The sequence below is a fragment of the Lissotriton helveticus genome, chromosome 11 (assembly GCF_964261635.1).
Source record: "Lissotriton helveticus chromosome 11, aLisHel1.1, whole genome shotgun sequence".
NCBI lineage: Eukaryota > Metazoa > Chordata > Amphibia > Caudata > Salamandridae > Lissotriton > Lissotriton helveticus.
Genome location: NC_136072.1, coordinates 36,895,368 through 36,917,657, shown reverse-complemented (window position 1 = coordinate 36,917,657; position 22,290 = coordinate 36,895,368). Strand labels below are relative to the sequence as shown.

The 22,290-nt window shown below is 42.3% G+C and overlaps 1 protein-coding gene across 2 annotated transcripts in view; it reads left to right on the top strand.

Annotated features, from left to right (window-relative positions):
- Positions 1-22,290, top strand: part of LOC144792232 (receptor-type tyrosine-protein phosphatase eta-like) — a 79,489-nt gene that overhangs the window by 36,236 nt on the left and 20,963 nt on the right. For both annotated transcript variants that reach the window (XR_013602520.1, XM_078667138.1), the window contains exon 2: positions 3-257. Coding sequence is in view for 1 of the 2 variants with exons in the window: in XM_078667138.1 (XP_078523264.1) it covers positions 3-257 (255 nt within the window). In the remaining variant the exon portion in view is untranslated. The remainder of the gene's footprint in view (positions 1-2; positions 258-22,290) is intronic.

Below are 22,290 nucleotides of genomic sequence, written 5' to 3'. Positions count from 1 at the left end.
AGTACCCAACGTAACTAATACTTTAAGTATCTCTGACGCCTCCATCAATTCAATTTCTCTGAGCTGGCTACCACCAACTGGCAACAAAAGCTTCTATTTAGTGCAAGTTTTAGGAAATCCTGCCTCAAATGTGACAACTTTCATTGAAAATGTGTCCATCACAAATTTAATACCTGGAAATAACTACATATTTTTAGTCTCTGCTGTTTCTGGAAATGGCGTATTGGGGATCAGCAGCACAATAGCAGAATTCACAGGTGAGCATTTTTTTCAGAACAGTAGACTAATTGGGGAAAACCTGCTATTTTAGCTATAATATCAATGTTTCTGAAGTTACAAAAGTAGTATACCAGATGCAGAGAGATATTTCAGTTTCAACAATTATACACCACTCCTTCTTGTTGTCTTGAAATATTATATAGCCTTATAGCCCGCAGTAGAGGGCTATACCGGCTATTAAAGGCCCTCTCCAGCGTTAAAGGCCCGAGCCAAAGGCGAGGGCCTTTAACAAGGGAGAGGGCCTTTAATAGCTGGTATAGCCCTGCTACGAAGGGCTATAAGGCTATTAGAACATTCTGCCACTAGAGGGCAGAATGTTCTAACAAAAAAGAACAAAGCCTTATGGGAGCGTGAGGGGATTGGAATCACCTCAGTCTCCCTGAAGCCTTTGTTCACCGCCAGAGCTGTGAACAAAGAAACATTGGAATGTTGGAGCTCCGGGTTTATACCAGCCATTATAAGCCCGGAGCACTCCATTGTTTTCAATGGAGCTCCCAACATTCCAATGTTCTAATAATCATTATATACTATTTGTTTTAGGTTTTATGAGATTTCAGACCTTTAAATTCTATCTCATGTGGACACCTATTTTGACATTTTTACATGAGAATATTTTACAAAGCACAAAAAACTAGTTTCTAAGTTTCCAATTTAGATTTGAAAAATATGCACTAATATTTTTATTCACAACAAATAGGAAGGACAGTGCAGAAATGTGCTCTTTTAATAATTTTCAGTCTGAGCAAATTTCTAAAATCACACATCCCTGCTGTACACAGGGGAAGTTCAAGCTTGTCATAGATGTTCATGAGCTATCACATGAATATGTAACATCCAAGTGGAATTCCAGTCAGTATGGATTTCAACACGATGAAATGTGACAGAAATGTGCATTTGGAAAAAATGTATTTGTACCGGGTGTATCCATTTCACCACACCCTTATTAAAGCATGTATGTGTCTCCCAGTAGTCCCAACCTAAAAACTCACTATTCATGCAGCACTACTCAAATACTCGTAATGCTCCAGAGTATTTGCTGCTTGGTCAACTAAATGACACCCACCGCCCTATTCCTACTATTACAATTGCTTATTGGAAGATATACCAAGTTTACAAATCCCCTTTTGTTTGGTAAAATAAATGCTAATCCTGCTTTTATAAATCACAGCAGGAATTTGATCTTGCAAATGGAATGTTTGTGCATCAACATTGGCCTGAATTGCTTACTTTAGGTCTGCAGTGTCTACAATTGCCCCTTCTTGCACAACTGGTGTTTTGAGCAAATGGTTTTTTTCTGTGAATTGATGTATTACACAGTATTATGAATGGCATATTGTTTCTTGTGAATACTTAGGGGCAGATTTATGTTGGGAATGCGCCACGTTTGCGTCACGCAACTGCGGCATAAACGTGGCGCAGCCCTACGACCCATTTACAACGTGACGCATCTAGGCAGATGCATCACGTTGTAAAGCCCTGCACCACTTGTGGGCGTTCCGGTGCAGGGTGGGCGTTCCGGGGCTGGTGCGCCTCGCAAAAGTGGCTGAGCGAAATCTATAAGATTTCACTCAGTCACTTTCAGGCCAATGCTGCGTCAAAACCCTGCGCCTGCTTGAAGCAGGCGTAGGTCTTGACCCAGCATTGTAAAGATGGGGCACCCCCGAGCCTTGCTGGAGCTGCGTCGCGCTTGCGACGCAACTCCAGCAATGCGCCACCTTTACGGCACAGATGCGTCACGCATCTGTGCCGTTTTTGCCCCATGGTGCGCCGCATTGTAAATGCGGCGCACCATGGGTGGCGGAGCAGTGGCGCAAAATAACTGGCGCATCCCTGGGGATGCGCCAGTTATCATAAATCTGCCCCATAGCCTTTATCAGCAGGTACCTGACTTGAATACCCTTGTGAACATTTAGGGGCATATTATCAAGGGGGTTTAGCTCCGCTTTTTTGGCTTTAAAAGCCAAGAAAGCGGAGATAAAATTATCTCCCTATTACCTTGCTGTCGCTAACACCAGTTAGAGACAGCTAATAGGAGATAGCGACCATCTTGGGCCCCGCTTTGAATGTCAGTGATATTTATCACTAATGACATGCAAAGTGGGCGTGCCAAGATGTTAGCGACTGAAAACAGTCGCTAACATCGCTATCTCCTATTACCAACTTTTGGAGATATTCGCGCTAAGCGCGAATATCTCCAAAAGCTAACACCTGCCCTGAGCAGTTCTTAGCCATGTTATCCAATGGGAGGTGGATAACATGGCTAAGAGCATTTGCTCGATAATGCATGAATATCACTGACTTTTCAGCGATATTCATGCATTGCGGCCGTTTTTTATCGCATTTGCGATAAACCTTGCTAATAGCAAGGTTTATCTGCGATAAAAATCACCAATTTGCTGCGATAATTTTTGTCTCTAAACAAGTTAGAGACAAAAATTATCGCTAGTTGTTGGTAATATGCCCCTTAATTCCTTCAAGGTTTTTTTCAAATTGGCAGCTCAATATAGATTCACTAGGTGTAGTAGTGAGGGAAAGCAGGGGGTATATTATCAAGGGGTTTTATCTCCGCTTTTTTGGCTTTAAAAGCCAAGAAAGCGGAGATAAAATTATCTCCCTATTACCAAGCTGTCGCTAACACCAGTTAGCGACAGCTAATAGGAGATAGCGACCATCATGGGCCCCACTTTGCATGTCAGTGATATTTATCACTAATGATATGCAAAGTGGGCGTGCCAAGATGTTAGCGACTGGAAACAGTCGCTAACATCGCTATCTCCTATTACCAACTTTTGGAGATATTTGCGCTAAGGGCGAATATCTCCAAAAGCTAACACCTGCCCTGAGCAGTTCTTAGCCATGTTATCCAAAGGGAGGTGGATAACATGGCTAAGAGCATTTGCTCGATAATGCATGAATATCGCTGACTTTTCAGCGATATTCATGCATTGCGGGCGTTTTTTATCGCATTTGCGATAAACCTTGCTAATAGCAAGGTTTATCTGCGATAAAAATCGCCGATGTGCGGCGATAATTTTTGTCTCTAAACAAGTTAGAGACAAAAATTATCGCTAGTTGTTGATAATATACCCCCAGATGTCCTGTCTTGTAAGTACTCTAAAGCATAATCTTATATTGATCTAGGGCCATTTTAAGGGACATTTTTGTTATTTAAGAGGATGCAGCAGGAGGATCAGAACTGGTGCTGCAATGAAGAAGAGTAACCCAACGAAGGAAAAAAAAAAATTCTTAGTTATTGAAATGTGAACCATGTTTGGAAATGGCCCCATGGTTTCAGACAGCCCATTTCCCAACCTTAGGCTTGGAAATAGGAGGAAAAGCTTGACTGATGATATCCTTATGAATATTGAGTATTAGAAGAAAGTTTCGAATATGAAGGTAATTCAACATATAGGGAGTGATCGTGATGCATTAGTTGCAATTTTTTTAACTACCAACTACAAATATAAAAAACCATCTTGACAGAAGGTGTTCACTCCAACAACAAAAGGCCAGTAAAGTAAAGTTTGGGAATTTGCCATAGATTGTATCCAATGGAAAGTCAGCTGATAATATAAATGCTGTACTGTTAGCAGAGACAAGTGAAGATGAAATACTCCTAGAATTATTATTTGAGCAAGTGCTTTTTGAAGGCCTCTATGTTTTCAACAACCTCAAAACAATACAGGAGAAGAAGAATTATTAGCAGGTACAAATGATTCAACATGATATGTTTGAAAAGAAACAGGAACGGTTACTTGCGTTGGCAAAATGTGATTTCTCTGCTAGCAGAAAAGCAAAGGATGCTTTAGAGCAGTGGTACTTCACCTTTTGACTTCTTTGGACCTCATTTAATTATTACTGGAATTCAGGGGGCATATTACCAACCAATAGAGATAATTTTTGTCTCTAACTTGTTTAGAGACAAAAATTATCGCCGCACATCGGCGATTTTTATCGCAGATAAACCTTGCTATTAGCAAGGTTTATCGCAAATGCGATAAAAAACGGCCGCAATGCATGAATATCGCTGAAAAGTCAGCGATATTCATGCATTATCGAGCAAATGCTCTTAGCCATGTTATCCACCTCCCATTGGATAACATGGCTAAGAACTGCTCAGGGCAGGTGTTAGCTTTTGGAGATATTCGCGCTTAGCGCGAATATCTCCAAAAGTTGGTAATAGGAGATAGCGATGTTAGCGACTGTTTTCAGTCGCTAACATCTTGGCACGCCCACTTTGCATGTCATTAGTGATAAATATCACTGACATGCAAAGTGGGGCCCAAGATGGTCGCTATCTCCTATTAGCTGTCGCTAACTGGTGTTAGCGACAGCTAGGTAATAGGGAGATAATTTTATCTCCGCTTTCTTGGCTTTTAAAGCCAAAAAAGCGGAGATAAAGCCCCTTGATAATATGCCCCCAGGTTCCCTAACTAAATCATTATTGGGATCCTAGGACCCACACCGAGTCATTACTGGTAGCCAAAGTCCATTTCGATTATTTGAACCACAAAACAATATACAAAAATACAGAAACAAGATTTCATCAAACAAATAGACAAATGATGAAATTATTTTATTTAATTCACAAATATATCAAAAAAAATTATTTTAATCGGAAAGTTGGAGCTTTTCTAAATTCATTAATGTGACCCTTCATCCATACTATATCTTTTTTGATGTACATGCACTGCTGCCATGAATCAATCTGAGGATGCCAACTCTAATTTTTAAAAACGCAAAAACAACAGTTGATGGACAGAATGCAGAACAATGTCATACATTCATTCCAGTACAGAGATCTGGGACTAAATCCATCGTTGTTTTGTTCACCATGCCATTCCAGTTTGAACCCAGCCATATGCAAATCAGTCTTGACCCTGTGCCCCATGGGAACAGTCCTGTCCGAACTGCCAAACCAGGTCCTCCCTGGACTGGAAACCAGCATCCTAGGACCGGTTTTGAACTCTCAGCCCTCATCAGCCAGGATAGCTTGATTCCATTGTCATGGAGAGCACGGGACTCACGTCTGAGCATACCCGTCCCACTAGGGGTGACAAATGCAAAAACAACAGTTGATGGACAGAATGCAGAACATTGTCATACATTCACCCCAGTACAGAGATCTGGGCCTAACTCCATCGTTTTATGCTCACCATGCCATTCCAGTTTGAACCCAGCCATATGCAAATCAGTCTTGACCCTGTGCCCCATGGGAACAGTCCAGCCTGAACTGGCAAGTCAGGTCCTCCCTGGACTGGAAACAAGCATCCTAGGACCGGTTTTGGGCTTTCAGCCCTCATCAGCCAGGATAGCTTGATCTGCTTGTGTGTTTTGCTGCTCATCTTGTGTGTTTTGCTGTTCACCCTATGTGGAAAGGGTATGCCCAGACTTGGGTCCCGTGCTCACTACGCTACTGGAATCAAGCTATCCTGGCTGAGGATGGCTGATAGCCAGAAACCGGTACTAGGATGAGGCACAGGGTCAAGACTGATTTGCATATGGCCATGTCTGAACTGGGGTGGCTTGGTGAGCAAAATAATGATGGATTAAACCCAGATCTGTGAATGGGGGTGAATGTTTTGTCATTGTGCAACATTCCATCCAACATCTTGTGTGTTTTGCTGTTAACTCTAATTTTTAGCCACTGGTTTTAAATCTCTTGACATTTACTAAAGGTGTTTACATTTAAAATGTTGCTTCTTCATTTATATGCACTTTATTAATCTGGTATTAATAAATAATGTTGCTGAACCACTGAGCAGGTGTAGCAGACCCATAGTGGACTACCCTAAAGACTGCTTTAGAGTCCCTACCAAAACTTATAACTAGGAAAAAGCTAGTATGGAATAAGCTGCACATGACAATAACTAAAAATAAGGGGTAACAAATACTAGCATCATTTTGAAGAAAACGCAGGAGGCAGAGAAGCTGGTCAACTTAATGATACTATCACTATGGAGTGTCAGGAAGGAAGAGTTAACTCTAATATTTATCTGTCAGTATTCCTTCCAGAGGTGCAGAGGGCTACCATGTGCCAAAAAACATATTTAGCCCCTGTCCCACATCTTGTCCTTTTGGACATATATCGTGCAGAACATACGTTGTGAGCACATGTTTTAACAAAGTGTTTCAATGTAGAGGTGGTATCAAATTCTATATCCCTCTTTTGGTGGTCAGCTATTGTTGCTCCCCTATACAAGAAGGGTAGCAGGGGAATCCAGCCATTAAAAGGCTAACCTCTTTATTAGATTGAGCCAGCAAGATGTTCAGCTGAGTCCTGCTTCATCGCTTTCAGAAGTTGGACCGTGTCATACAACATCCTAGTGCATTTACAAGTCAGCTTTAGGTGGGGAATAGGACCTTTTGACCAGTCAATTTGGCTGCAAATATGCAGGAGCAAACGATTTCCTTAATATTCAACATTTGTAGATCTAAATGCAAACTTTGTTTCTGTTAAGAGGGTTACATTTTGGCATACATTAAGGGGCTGATTAATTTACGATCTCACTAGGAAGGCCTCCGAATCGGATTTGCTGAAACCGATCCAGAGCCCATGTTCCCGACCGCATCGTCCCCTATTCTGAACGACCAAGTACGATGCGAATATCTCGTCTGCATCTACCAAATCGTTTCCATACCTGATCCTGTCTATAAGACTCAGTTGCAGTCAAATGGTATAGTGCAATGGAGATGGCTTCCGAATGAGCGACTACGATGCACAATTCGGACAGCCGTATCGACTCGGTTTTGCCAGGAAAAAACGGCTGTCAGAATCGGACTTCAGGGGCATGTAGCAGTGCCCCCTTCACCTCCGGCCCTCCGGATCGGTCCCATGGGTCCCCCCTTTCAGGCCAAGCACTGTGTGGAAGGCACCAAAGGGTGCACGCCACAGGGTGCGGGCTTTTCCCCACCAACCCCTTTTGCTATGGGAGCCTGTGTAGGTATACAGTATACAGGCTCCCATAGACTTCAATGGGATTCCAAGTGAACCAAGTCCATCACTATACGGATGCAGCGGAATCGGTCAATCAGACTCCCAGAGCAGGATTCAGATCTGAGTCATAGAGAGGGCTTTCCCAGCAAGATCATAATCGGCCCCTAAATCAGAATTTAACTACTCCTATTAGAAGCAGTCAAGGGACCCCTTTTTGAAGCAATTGCTTAAGTTAATCACCTGTTAACCGGAAATGGGGTGGATCAAAGGCTTTGTAATACATAAAGTTGTTTGCCTAGCTTGTATTTTAGCTCTGTTATTTTCTATACCTTTTCTAAATGATGTTGTAGTCTAACTGGGTGCATCCAAACCTAGATATTCCTGTTAAGTAATATAAAAAACACACTTGAAGTTTTACTGATGATGACATTCTGTTATCTTGGACTTCTCAGATTGATGGATTGATAGATTGTGTAATACTCTATCGAAAAAGACCTGAATGGAAATGTTTCAAAAACAAAATTAATGTTAATTAAGTTCACTCCCCAACCAGACAATTTTTGTTAAGTAGACAACTCCCCAAAGGTGTGAGTTGTGTAGACTACTTAGATATACATTTTAAACAGAAACTAGACTGGAATGTGCATGCAGGGAAGGCTACCATTACAATTAGGGAAACTACTAATGCAGCACTGAGAGGTAAACAAAAGATTGTCATTCAACCATTTAGCATCCACATATGCAGATAGAAGTTGTTGCTGCAGTTATACATGGTGCTGAACTTTGGAGTTGTAACAATGTAAAGAATTTGCAAATAATTGAAATAAAGCTTTTCAAGTAAGATCTTTGCATAGTGTAGGGCCTGGTGTTGCCTTAGTGCCTCTGTTTCTGGGTATAGACATCACTATATAGAATTTTATATATTTTTTGATGCAGGACGTCACAGGCTCCACTCCTTACTGGAAATGGATTTTACCAGTGTTTCGCTGTAAAGAATTACATTGAAGCCTTTATGTTTCATTTCAGAGCAGAAGTACATTTTTTTACTTTTTAGTAGTATCTTGAATATTCTCTGTTCTGGGAAAGGACTTCATAGATGCATTAATAGTATTACTATTGTTGGAATGTGATTTATTAAATTATATGTGTTATTGAACCTGGACTTATGGTATCTATTGGATATTGCCCATTTTGCAGGGTCACCCCCTGATGTTTACCTCTGTGACTGAACCTCTTTCTGATGGAATAAAGACTGTGCACTTTCCCAACTAATCACTGGTAGCATGCTTGTGCACTTTCCCTACACCTTGGTACAGTTGGCATATCTAAATGGTACCATTAATTTACTTATAAATCCCTAATATATGGTACTACATATACTGAGGACCTGTAAATTAAAAGCTACTAGTGGGCATGTAGCACTCATTGTGCCAACCACAGAACTAGCACTTTAAACATGTATCAGGCCTGTCACTACATCTTATAGTGCAGTTTCAAAATCTGGTAAATAACTCTTTTTGTCAGTCCAAAACCGTCCTTTTTAACGCATATAAGTCACCCCTGAGGTAGGCTATAAAGGCTCATAAGGTAGGGTGCCTAGTATTTCAAATGTAGGGCATGTGCACTTAGGTTTTACATTTCCTGGCACTTAAAACTCCTAAAGTTTTTATCATTTATGGTTTTATTGAATTTTTAGTTATTACAATGCAAGAATAACAAACAGTTCAGGCATATTTGATATTGCATAATAATAATTGCACAGTTCAACACATTACAGTAGATAATACAGAGGCCAGATCTCATATTCATAGTTTGAAGGCAATAGAAAGGTATATTTTATACATCATTTGTTAATAAATCAGGGTGGTCATTCAAATAAGCAGGAAGAGGCTCCCAAATATTAGCAGGTTTAGAAGCGGTTGGGAGCTCTTCTGAATATAATAAAAAATTATCTTTACAGTAGATGGAGTCCATTATCCATTGTTTCACTGCGGGTGTTTTTTTACTGTCCCAATGCATCGCTACTCTCCGTTTCGCCAGTAGTAGTGCTACGGCAGCACATTTTTCCTTGTAGATTTTAGCGGTATCACGTGGCACAGCAGACACACTTAGGGTGTCAGTGTACAGTTCAGAAATTTGCCCAACAAAGTTACCACTTGTTTCCAATAAATCGGCACCCGCCCACATTCCCAAGCTAAGTGAACAAAATCAGCTTGATCAAGTCCACATCTTTTACAATTTGTGCTTTCACATTGAGCATATATGTGCAATTTTAATGGGGTGAGGTAAGCTTGATGCAGGTACTAGTAGTGAATAATATGTAAATTCCCGTTGGGAGTGAGTAGGGTAGAAGGGGAAGCAGGATTGCCATTCTGCCTCGTTAAGAGGTGTATCCAGCAGTAGGTTCCATTTTTCATGTGCCTTTAATGTGCTGGCGCCACTTTCTGATTGTATGGTTCTATAAAGTTTCGCCACCATGTGGTTGTTGTTTGGATTAGTAATGAGTAATTGCAACGCGTCAAGTTTGGGGGGTTCATTTGGATAAGAGGGATACAATTTCTTTATGGCTTTCCTGAGTCTATGATAGGTGAAGTTAAATAGCATTGTCGTTTTATTGACATATGAGAGGTCATCTGGGGTGATGAATATCCCATTGAAATAAAGATCACTCATCAAGTCAAGTCAAGTCAGAAACACTTTATTCGATTGTTTTAAAATCATAAAAGTATGCTACAGAACCATAATCAATCATACAGACAAGTTTTTAAAACAAGTTAAAAAGTTAAAAAATTACTATACACATGAAAATTCATATAAAAATCATCTTTGCAAAACATATTTACAATGATCACAGTCTTATAATCTTTTAGCAGTAATCGGGTTATAAATACAGTACAAAACTAGAAAAAATCTTTACAATTTTAAATACAGAGGATGCTAGCCACCAAGAGTAAAGTGCAAAACGTGCAGTTTTTGAAATCAGATTTGATACGACTGAGGGTTACATAACCAAAGGTCATTTATTCAATACAAGCAATTTAAAATACGCTAATTATTTGATTTTAGTCTTGCTTGCTTTGACCGAATTGACGTAATCAAAAAATTTGCCACCCCATACACTACTACTGTAGTTTCCATAAGTTGTAAGTACAGTAGGGCTGGTTTAATCTGCAAGAAACCTCTCAGAATTGGTTTAATATATCTTTCTCTCCCATTTTTATAGAAGGGACAGAAGAACAAGAAATGCAATATGTCCTGATCTGAGAAGTAATCGCATTTGCAGGGAGCATTTTCGTGAGGCTTACACCATTTTTCAAATTCACCTAACAGAAAATGTGATTGATCGAAACGAAATTTAGTGAGGACCCACCTATGAAAAGGTTTATTTACTATAGTTAAATAGGATTGCATAGATAACGAAGCAATCGTCGTATAGTGGGCCCTAACAGTTGGTTTTACAATTTCGATAGCCTCTCGCTCTAAAACCTTTTTCTCAATATAGTTTTTCTTTACCCACTCAATATCCTCTCTCATAATGCTCTCGGGGCATGTATATAACTCCGGGCGGCCTAGGTATTCTGTTGTAATTTTGATGTATTGTAGCCACCCGATCTTAGCCACGTTTTCTCTCCCCATGCAGTCCCTAATAATCATATGGTTTAAAATTAAAGCTGGATTAAGCCATATCCTAATCCATGACATTAAAGGGGCCAGAGTCAAAGAGTCCTCAATGTACCCTATCCCCAATTCCATATGTACGGGAAATGCTGGGGTGGTTTTCGGGAGGCCGAGTAGGGATCGTAAAAATATATTTTCTTCTCTTTGTATGGCGTCCAGATTTTTATAACCCCATATCATGGCACCATATCTTGCAATGGCCAGTGTTTTAGCTTTATAGATTGCTAATATAGCCTCAGGTGGCTTACCACCCAACCTTTTTGCAAAACCTAAGATAGCGGCAGCCGATCTTTTTACTGCCGCAGCCTTACTTTTGATTTGTGGAGCCCATGTCCCGTTCTCATCGAACACCACACCTAGGTAGGTAAAAACTTTTACCTTAGATAACACTGAACCATTACAGGTAAGGGTTTTCATACCATTTTTGCGACTACCTACGGCCATGACGTGGGATTTCTCAATATTGACTGCTAGATCCAAGCCTTGCATAAAAGCCCCAAAGGAATTTAAAAGGCGTTGTAAACCATTTGGGGTTCTAGCCAGCAATACCGTATCGTCGGCATAAAGTAAGACCGGCATTAAGGAGTCACCCATACGTGGTACATCAATGGAGGCCGTTTCCAATGTCTTCCCCAGAGAATTAATGTACAGTGAAAAGAGCATTGGTGCTAAAATGCACCCTTGGCGCACCCCCCTTCCTGATTTAAAAAAGGCGGTGCAATTTCCCTCTTGTGACATACGTACTGTTGCCCTCAGATCGCTATGCAGTTGTGCCATAAAATTCACCAATGCTTGGTCTAGCCCCAGTTCCAGGAGTATTGTCCACAGCTTTGACCTATTTACTAGGTCAAAAGCTGTGGACAAATCCATAAAAGCCAGATACATCATACCCTTTGACGCTACAGTGTATTTGCCCAGGGTAAGAAGTAAATTAAGGCACTGATCCTCTGTGCCTCTCCCGGCACGAAAGCCATACTGGGCTTCACACAGAATGTTATTGTTTGTCGCCCAGGCTGAGATTCTTTCCAAAATAACTTTACCCAAAATTTTAAAAGAAGAATCTAACAGAGAAATGGGTCTGTAGCATCTAGGGTCTCCCCTTTGACCCTTCTTAAAAATGGGAATTATAATAGATTGCGACCAGGTAGTTGGTGCTTTTATTCCCTCTAAACTAATAACATTGAAGACATTTGTGAGAACCACAGTCCACATGCCCGAATTTGATTTAAACATATCGGCAGGTACGCCGTCAGGGCCAGGAGCCTTCTTTCCTGCCGTGTCCTCTATTGCCTTCTGCACCTCTTTGATGGTGAAACTGGCCAGAACCTCTTCTGTTTGTAGCAGTTTTGGATCTATAGGGTCTGTTGTAATGTTGCTACCATAGATGTTTTGGAAGTGCTCCAACCAATCTCGTTCCGCGATGTTTACTTCTAACGGTGCATTTTCAATCCCACTAAATAGGGGGGTGTTAACAATTTTCCAGAATTTGGCACTGTCCTTCAAGGTGGCTTTGTCATATAGGTCTTCCCAAGCATTTTTTTTTATTTCATTTTTACGTCTTTGGATGTTTGCCTTATACTCTTGCCGTTTACTGGCTACTTCCTGCTTATCACGTGGGGTCTTGTTTAGGGCTTTATGTAATTCCCTATGGGATTTGGAACATTCTTTATCAAACCATCCCATAACCCTTTTCTCCTTCTTTTTTGTGCTACTTTTAAGGTCTTCCGATACTTGACAACAAATTTTTTCAAAAGACTGGATTATATTCCCTTCATACCTAGTAGGATCCATACAGATATTAATTTCTTTACCCATCTTAAAATTAAGGGAGTAGAGAAAGTCCTCAGGGATAATATCGCTCCATTTGACCCGTCTCCCCTGGTCCTTAACAATCAGATCGTTAGTTCCTACTGTGATTAAATCAGAATTGTTTACATTTGAAAATAAAAACAAATTACTATTATCTAGTTCTAGTATGACCGGATTATGGTCACTGAAGGTCGTCTGTACAGCATTATAAAACAAAACATTTTGTAGTATGCCCAATGAGGTGAAAATGTAATCGATTATTGTGTTGCTATCCCTGGCACTATAGGTAGGCACCCGTTCCTTTCTGTCACAGAACTCGGGTTCATGTAGATCATTTTCTAGAAGAAGTTCTTCTAGGGCCAACCCCTTTTCTGAGTGCTCAAAATGTGGTAATTGTGGCATGTCGGTGTTAATTGTATCGATAACTTGGCAATTCTGTTGGCATAAATGAATATTAAAATCTCCCATCAGGAAAAAATATACAAAAGTGGTCTGACTCTCCCTATATCTTTTTAAAAACTCCATCAGTGAATTAATATTTGCATTTAGTGCTATACATTGTATACTGTTATAAAAGTTAATGTAAACGCATTTATATCTATTAGGCATTGTGACCTCAAGAGCTAAATAGTTTTGGGATGGAGAATCCAATACCTTCACAGTGCCTTTTACATTTACGGATATCAAAAACAGCAGGCCCCCTTTATTTCGGCCTGAACTTGATGTCTGGGCAGTTACAAAATAGGAGGTATATCCATCTAGCCAGAAATCACAGTCCATATCCCACGTCTCTTGCATGGCCACCACATCACATTTTTTTAACAGGTCCAACCATCTTATGTCGCTCCTCTTAGAGCGTAGACCTGCGATGTTCCAACTCATCAATTTTACTCTACTATCTTTTCCCACAGTATTTGGCCAGATATGTGGCGAGGAGAGGGGAGTATCTAAAGGTTTAGTTGATGCATTGCCCTTGTCTAAAGCAATTGGCGAGGGGGGTAGTGATAGGTTTGTAGTACAACCTGGTGAGGTTAGTCAATCATTTTCCTCTAGGTTTGAGAGGGCGGCAAACCTATTTGTTAACATAAGATCATTTCTGTATTCACCTCCCTGTTTATCCCTATTTCTTGGCATTATACTTGTTTTCTGTGTAGCCCATGTGCTCAGGGAGGGAATGTGTCTAGATTGTGCTTGATGCAGAACCCTTCCCGGTTGGGGCTTATGCATTGTGGGAGGAGGGTAGAAGAATCCTAGCGGTAGTGCTCTGATCCCGTCTTCCGTAACTTCCGTGGCATCCCAAAATAGCCGTTGGGCCTCATGTGGTTTGTTAAAATTTACAATCATGCAGTCCCCTGCAAATTTTTTATGCGTGTACCCCACCCATTTGACCCTTCTGCCTGTTTGGATATACTCTGATATATTATTGGGGCCAGTACAGTTTGCGTCACACCACGTCTTAATATTATTTAATTGAGCAATATCCGTTTCACTTTCTCCACTTTTCAGTACTGGTACATTCACTAGGATAGCAACATAAGGTGTTGCTTCCGGGGGAAGGTGTACAGGTGGTGTCACACGTTGGGTTCTAGACCCTAAGAAATTAGAGGTGTCTATTGCAGGGGCTATAGATGTAACTACAGCCGGACGGGGGTTACTTGACTGTTGTACCCTGGTTATGCTAGTGACCGGTTGGGAGTTAATAGTACCTACAGATACTTGGGGCAGGGGGGATGACATTGGGGGATTTAACTCTCCTGTTTCTTCCATCACCGAGTTTATTTGTGTGTTTGGGTTACAAGATAACTGTGATGCAATATTTAGGGTGCATGAGCAAGGCCTGCTAGGACCAGAGGACAGAAAAGTATTAATCCTATCGCATTTCCCCATTATATCTGCTACACAATCCCTTAGAGTTTCGATTACATCATTTGAGATCTGCACTAATATTCCTTCAACTTTATCCACAAGTACTCCCTTCACCATTTTTTTCAGGGAGAGTTCTATATCAGTTAACGGATGTCGGGCCTTTTTCCGTAAATATAGTCTTTGTTTGTTTGTTCTTTGGATAACACGTTTAGTGCGTTTTGGTGCATGAGGGGTTAGAACATGTGTGCTGATATCTTCTTGTTGTAGAGTATCTTGATTATCATTGTCTTGGCCCTCATGTAAGTTGATGTTTGGTTGGCCTTGTGTTTCAGTGTTAGACAAATTTCCGATGATTACGACTGGGTCAAGAGGAACAGGGAGACTGTTTGCAGTGGGAGACAATTGACTGTCCAGAATTATCTGTTCTAGCCCCAGCTCGCGTTCTTTAGCTGCAATTTCTTTGGTCAATTTTCCCACTGCTGTAGTTAAGTAGTTCATAATACTTTCAGAGGCAATAGCTTTACGTGGAACTTTAGCCTTGACTGGACCCACATTTGCAGAAGTATGTAATTTCCGCTTACCCATTTTGGAGGGTGGAACGAAAGGAGGGGGCCCGTCCCGTCCCTCTTCGTCCCTAGACGGCCACAGACGGCCCGCCCTCTGCCCGGGCTCCGCCCGGCGTCGCCCGCGCGCGTCCCGCGAGGCGGGAGGGACTTCCGGTCTTTATGCGCCTCTGTGGGTGTCGATGGGCGTGTCACCGCCGAGGATGCTGGGGGCTGTAGTTCCCTGCCGCGTGGTAGTCGAGCGGCGTGCTGCCCAGGAACCAGCCCAGCGTCTCCCCCAGTGAACAGGCAAGTGCTCATCAGGGTGATGCCAACTTGCTCTAGTAGCTCCATACTCCCTTTGTCCTGAGTGAACGATAAGGAAGGATGTTGCGCCAATCGCATGCTCGATGCATGGAGTGGGAGTTTATTTGCTATACATCAAATATGCAGCCATGGCTGTGAGGTGGTGCGTATTATGTTAATCTCCTTCTTGGTTAGATGTGGCTGTTTATATGTCAAAATACTTGTTAATTTAATGGGGTTTGCGTCTCCGTCTCCCACCGCTAAATGTGGCATGTATCTGATTGGGTGATACCAATAGGAGGCATATTGCGCTTGGGCACATAGGTAGTATAAAAACAGGTCAGGGACCGCAAATCCTCCAGAAGTCTATGGTAAGGTTAGAGTTAGTAATCTTATCCTTGCTTCATTGCCCACCCATATTAATTGTGTAAGAAGTGCACATAATATGCGAAATATCAGAGTTTGGGGGGGGGGGGGGAATTGGGATATTTGTAAAAATATATAGTAGTTTAGGCAGGATCACCATTTTTATGAGTGATTTCGGTCTGCTAGTGAGAGGGGGAGCTCAGTCCACCTATTTATTTGTGTCTCAATTTTATCTACGGCAGGGCCATAATTTGTTCTTAGTACTACTTCGTGCCTGCGATGTATCCATATACACAGATACTTCATGGGGTCTGTTTTCCAAATCAGTGGAAACTCCTGTGCTCGTGGTTTAGCGATTTCAGTCAGTGGCAGTATGGCGGATTTGTTCCAATTGATCTGTTGGCCAGATTGTTGGCCAAATTTGATATATTCTCTTAGGATTGGCTCTAGATTCATGCCAGGGTCACAGACATAGAGCACCCTACCATCTGCTAACATTGAGATGCCAACGGGGCGAAGGTGGAACCTTAACGCAGTGTGTGCATATCTTTGACTGATTCTGCAAGCAAGTGGTTCTATTGCAATGGAAAACAATAGAGGTGATAAGGGCAACCCTGTCTTGTACCCCTCTGGATGTTTATGGCATTTCAAATGTGGCTATTTACTTTTCTACGTGTAGTTGGTTTGGCATATGGCAACTTTATCCAATTTAAGAGCATGGGTGGTAGACCTATCCTCTGTAAAATTGCAAATAAATGTACCCATTCAATAGAGTCAAAGGCTTTGGCCGCATCTAAAAGGACAGCCACTATCTCCAACTCCGGATTTAATTGATGCAAAAGTGCAAAGATGGTGCATAGGTTATGGAATGTTGATCGATTCGGTATGAAACCGAATTGATCCTGTAGAACTATAACTTGTATAAAAGGTTTTAATCATGTGGCAATGATCTTAGCTAGGATTGTAACATCGGTATTGATTAAAGAAACTGGTCTATATGATTCTGCACGCTCTGGCTGTTTATCGGGTTTTAACAGTGCTACAATTAATGCTTCCTGTAATGTTGGAGGAGAATCTGGGGACATATTACCAAGTTTAAGCGATAATTATCGCTTAACACGGTTAGCGGCAATATTATTATCGCCAAGCTCCGCTGATTTTTATCGCAGATAAACCTTGCTATTATCAAGGTTTATCTCTAAAGCGATAAAAATCGTCCGAAATGCATGAATATCGCTGAAAAGTCAGCGATATTCATGCATTACTGAGCTAATGCTCTTAGCCATGTTATCCACCTACCATTGGATAACATGGCTAAGAACTGCTCTGGGAAGGCGTTAGATTTTGGAGATATTCGCGCTTAGCGCGAATATTCCCAAAAGTACGCCTTTGTAGGTAATAGGAGATAGCGATGTTAGTGACTGTTTACAGTCACTAACATCTTGGCACGCCCACTTTGCATGTCATTAGCGATAAATATCGCTGACATGCAAAGTGGGCCCCAAGATGATCGCTATCTCCTACTAGCTGTCCCTAACTGGTGTTAGCGACAGCTAGGTAATAGGGCGATAAAATTATCGCTGCTTTAGCGGGAAAAATTCCTGCTAAAGCGGCGATAAGGCCCTTGGTAATATGCCCCTTGGTTATTATAGGCATCGTCATACATTTCGACAATATGTGGACTAATCAGGTCTGAGTAGGCTTTGTAAAATTCCCTGGTGAAGCTGTCAGGCCTAGGGGTTTTGGCATTGGTAAGGGACTTTCTGGCTGTCTGCACCTCCTCTAATGTGATGGGTTGTGCTAAGAATTCTCGTGGATCATCCATGAGCCATACAAGTGCTATGTCCTCCAGATAATCTAGTATTTCTTGCATAGTTGCTGTGTTGGGTGCAGAGTAGAGCTCACCGTATGTGTCTGTGAAGGTGCTTAGTATGCCCTGGTTGTCATAATGCGTTGTGTTTTCACAATCTATCATTTTGAATACGGTATGTTGTTTGTGTTCGTGCGTATTTGTTGTGCCAGATAGCAACCTGGCCTACCCCTTCTCCTATTTTACGAGCTGTGCCCCTAAAATAGCCGCATTGTGGGTAGTATTGTATTCAGTATTGTATTCAGTTTCCAGTTTCTATATCTGTGCTTCACTATTACTTATTTGTGTGCATATGTCTTTTAAGATACCAGGCGTGGTGCTAATACACACACTGAGCACCTTCTTTTTAAACACTTTCCATAAAGTGCCAGCAATATCCACTGAATTTGTGTTGAGATGGAAGAAATCTACTATGGCTCTATGAATAGTTTCTTTATAGATAGGGTCTACCAGGAAGGTGGCGTTCAAGCACCATATAGTCGGAGGGGGAGTATAATTTGGGAGTCAGAACGACAGGTTTATGGTCTGAGACCATGTTTGGTAGGTGCTGTATGTCGTGCGCCCATGCACAAGTGGAGTCCGTGAGTTACCAATAATCAAGTCTAGCCCAGCTAGGATGTATGGTGGAGGTGTGGGTGCTTTCTAGCGTCAGTGGATGCGTATTTGCCAGACATTGTACATGTGGAATTCTTTCATTCTATTATGGATAATGGAGGCAGCGCGTTGGTGGTGTTCAGAGGTTGCAGGAGATCGATTATATGTGTGCTTAAGTGTGACATTGAAGTTGCCTCCCCAAATCAGTTCCAAAGGCGGGAGAGCTGAGAGTGTTCCATAAGTTAGTGAAGAAGGCTGGGTCATCAATATTGGGAACATATATGTTGATGATTCCCACCCGGGAGCCGCGTAGGTGCCAACAGTGAGCGTCTGTTTGTGTACAAAATGTGTGCCTTTGCATATCAACGTGATATCGCCTCTGTCGTTTGTTGAGTAGGAGGAAGCTGCCACCATCTCCGCCCATCTTTTCCCTAGTACATTAGCTTTTGTTTGGAGCAGATGGGATTCTTGAAACAGAGCAATGCTTATTTGATGCCTATCTAAGTATGGAAGGACCTGGCTGATCTTGCGGGGGTTATTAAGTCCCCGCACATTCCATGTAACTAGCTTCAGTGGCATGGTGTTTACCTTACTATGCATCAGAAGGGTAGTTTCAATTTTGGGTGCATTGCATTAGAGTGCCTCGTCTGCCTTCAAAAGTTACTGCTATTATGGGCGTAGAGTACAATGTGTAGTATTATGCATATGTGGTGTGTTGAGTATATAGTGGTTGCCTGGATAAACATAACATACAGCTCAACTTTCCACCCCCCACTTTAGCATACCAACCATGCCAAAGACAAACCCAAACTTCAAGTTTAAACTGTAACAGAAATGTGATGGGGTTTACCCTTTAGGGGGCAACTACTTGCTCGGTATTTCATCCGCATGTAGATGGGGGCCGGAGCGACAAAACTACACAGAGTTGCAGCAAGTGGATTGTCATTAGTTAGCAATACCATATTAGGCATCTTTGGTACGAAGCATATATCAGAAAATAACAGTTAGTTTACAAATGAAGCGGCATAGTAGGTGGTTTTAACTTTCTTAGTATCTGCAACTGGTCATTAGTACAAGAAGGAAAAAATTTAAAGCTGCAGTGTTTTTGTAATGAGCATAGTGTCTTACCTTGTGTCAGTGTTCACGCAGGGCACCGAGCTCAGGGGTTAAGCATAGCAGTAAGACGCATCAGGACATCCATTGTATCGTAGTGTTGATCCGATCCCGGTTGTGCAGTGGAGCGATTTTCATGTGTAGACTATTCCTTGGCATTTTTAAGGTATTCCTGCTCTGCTTGGGGTGTCAACAGGATGTGAGTTTTGCCCGCGTGGGTGACACAAAGTCTGGCAGGATATAGCATGGCGTAGGGAATGCTCATGTCAGGAAGCTTCTTCTTCACCGGGCCGAACTCCTTGTGAGCAAGCTGGACAGACAGGGTGAAGTCCAGGTAGAAGGCTATCTCACAACCGTTATATTCTATGGTATGCTTATCCCAGGCCAGCTGCAGTGCTGTATCACGGTCGTGATAATTCAGGATTCGGGCTACTATAGGCCGCGGAGGAGCTCCCCGTGGTGGGTTCGGTGATAGGGATCTGAGCGCTCTTTCTACATTGGTGAAAATTGTTCTGATCCAAACAGGTCCTTTAGCATTGTCTCCACATAGTCTTCAAGTTTGCCAGTATTGGTACTCTCTGGAACTGGAAGTGCGTCTATCTTACCATCGATGGCCTGTAGACAGAGGTGGATGGCATTAAGGGCAGCCTCCATCTTGGCGTCTGATCCTGAGTCTGTGTCTGGATCCATTTCAGTCATGGCACCTGGGAGTTGTGAAGTTCGTCGGGGCACGAAAGGTAGCTTGGTTTGCTGCAGGTCAGTCTTTCCTGTTCTTAAGCGTTCATTCGCAGCACGGTGATGAATGAATATGCGGCCGAATGAGCGAGAGAATGCTGAGTAATGACACTTTTGCGGGGAAAGAAATGATCAAGAGAGCCTGCTGTACTCTACGAGTGTGGTACCAGTGTGCTCTCTAATGTTGTTGCAAAATAACCGCAGTGGCTGGTTTAGCGCTTGGTACATGTTCAGTGTTGAGGCATTATAGAGGTGTAGTCTATGATGGTCAATTTCCCTAATGAACGCTATTATGTATATAGAGCACTACAGTCTCATCCAGCACTTCTGGCGGTTGGGAGGGTCAGGGCTGGCTGATTACAAGCCCTGGATCCGTGTGTGACTAGCAATTGCCTTTGCAACCTTAGAGGGTAGATAGTGAGCAAATCGATGTGAAACCTGCCGTGCTACTGAGCTCCTTTCTCAGTGTCTACACATCTTGCTTGCAGTGGTGGGCAGAACGCTTTCGCAAGTCCGTTTGAGTCGCAGAGCAGCTGAGGAATATCGCCGCTATCTCAGAGAGCAGGCAGGCCAGTGTGTGGGCAGGTGCGTGGTTTTTGGGTGCTCTGTGCCGCAGCGGCAGCGGGACACAGATCTCTCAACAGATTCTGCCTCTACTCCTCACGCCGCCATTTTAGCCGCCGGGAGGTATGTTCCGCTTTCCGTTAATTAAATATTCAAAGCCGCTTTGATGTTATATACCACCACACCTCAATGTTAGCGTTTGTCAATAAAATGTTCAGGGAATAGTCTTACTTATAATCGCAGATGCTGTGCATTGTATGTAAACATTTTCCCCGATCACAGTCAATGATCGCCACCATTTTCTCTCCCGCTCTCGTGGATTTTCATCATCGCGAATATTCACTGGTAGTGAGGGCGTTTTAGATGAACATCCTGATAACACCTTATGCCGCTTTAGGTCCGATTTCTGAATCAGTAGCTTGGGTGCTGCAATGAACGATATTTCCGCCGATATTTAGATAAATCGCCACTCCGGCCGTTAGAGCAATGCTAGAGCGCGACCATCTTGTAGGGGGCTCTCTTGCGCCCCCGAAAACTCCTAAAGTTGTGCTTCACTGCTGTTAGGCCTATCTCTCCTAAAGTCTAACATTGGGTTACCTTATTACAGTTAATACATGTTAACTTTTGATTTAGTGGTACAAAAGGGGGTGGTGCAGATACAAAAAATACTGATAACACTCAAATTAATTGTAATTTAAAATGCTCTTCAATTATGAAGTTGGATTTTAAGTTAAAATTCTAAAAATCCAACTATTAAAAAGTTGTAGTTTTTCTGTCCCAACCATATGTGCCCTTCTGCCACTGTCCTGGATCACATGCCTTTTTCTGGACCAGGGAAACAGGAAGAACTGACCAGAGCCATTTTGGGGGATGTCAGGAGATTTTCCGTACACAAAGGCTGCCACCAAGTATAAAAGTGGGACCTCCATAACAAATCTTCAGAATACTCCTGGACCTGTGGATGAATAAAAAGGACTTGTGTGCTACCGGAATGACTGCCCTGCTGCTTGAAGAACTGCCTTGTTATCCAAAGAAGGAAGATTGTGCCTGCTAGCCTTGATACTAGGCTACCCAGAGTGACTCCAAGGGTCAATTTTGTTGTGACACCACCAGCTTTAAGAGACCCCCTTGCAACTACCCAGAAGACCAGCTGCAACTGGCCCTGCGGAGATGCTTGAGCCCTACTGCTGGCCTCTACTGGAGTGAGTCAGTCAGTCAGTCAGTCAGTCAAAAAACAAATTTATTAGGTTTATCATAACCATAAAGCATGAAATAAAAATATAAATAGCACCACATAAAAACGTCATGTTACACTAAAACTTCTAAAACATTTCCAAAACAAAAAATCCCAATGCGGAGTACTGGAGTGAGTCTTAACCCCTAAGAGGTGCCACCCTTGTACTAGATCCTTATCTGGAATCAGTGAGAGATGCTCTGGCTCAGCTGTACAGTGTTTGATTTCATATCTACTGGTGATTCTTGCTCCACTGACGGGACGCCATATTCCGGACTCGCCGTCAGTCTCTCATCCTTTCCAGCACGTTTCGCCGATATCAGCCACATCAGGTTTCTTTTGACAACAACGTGACTGCAACCTTTTATCAACGTTTTCTCGAAGCGTACTTATATGA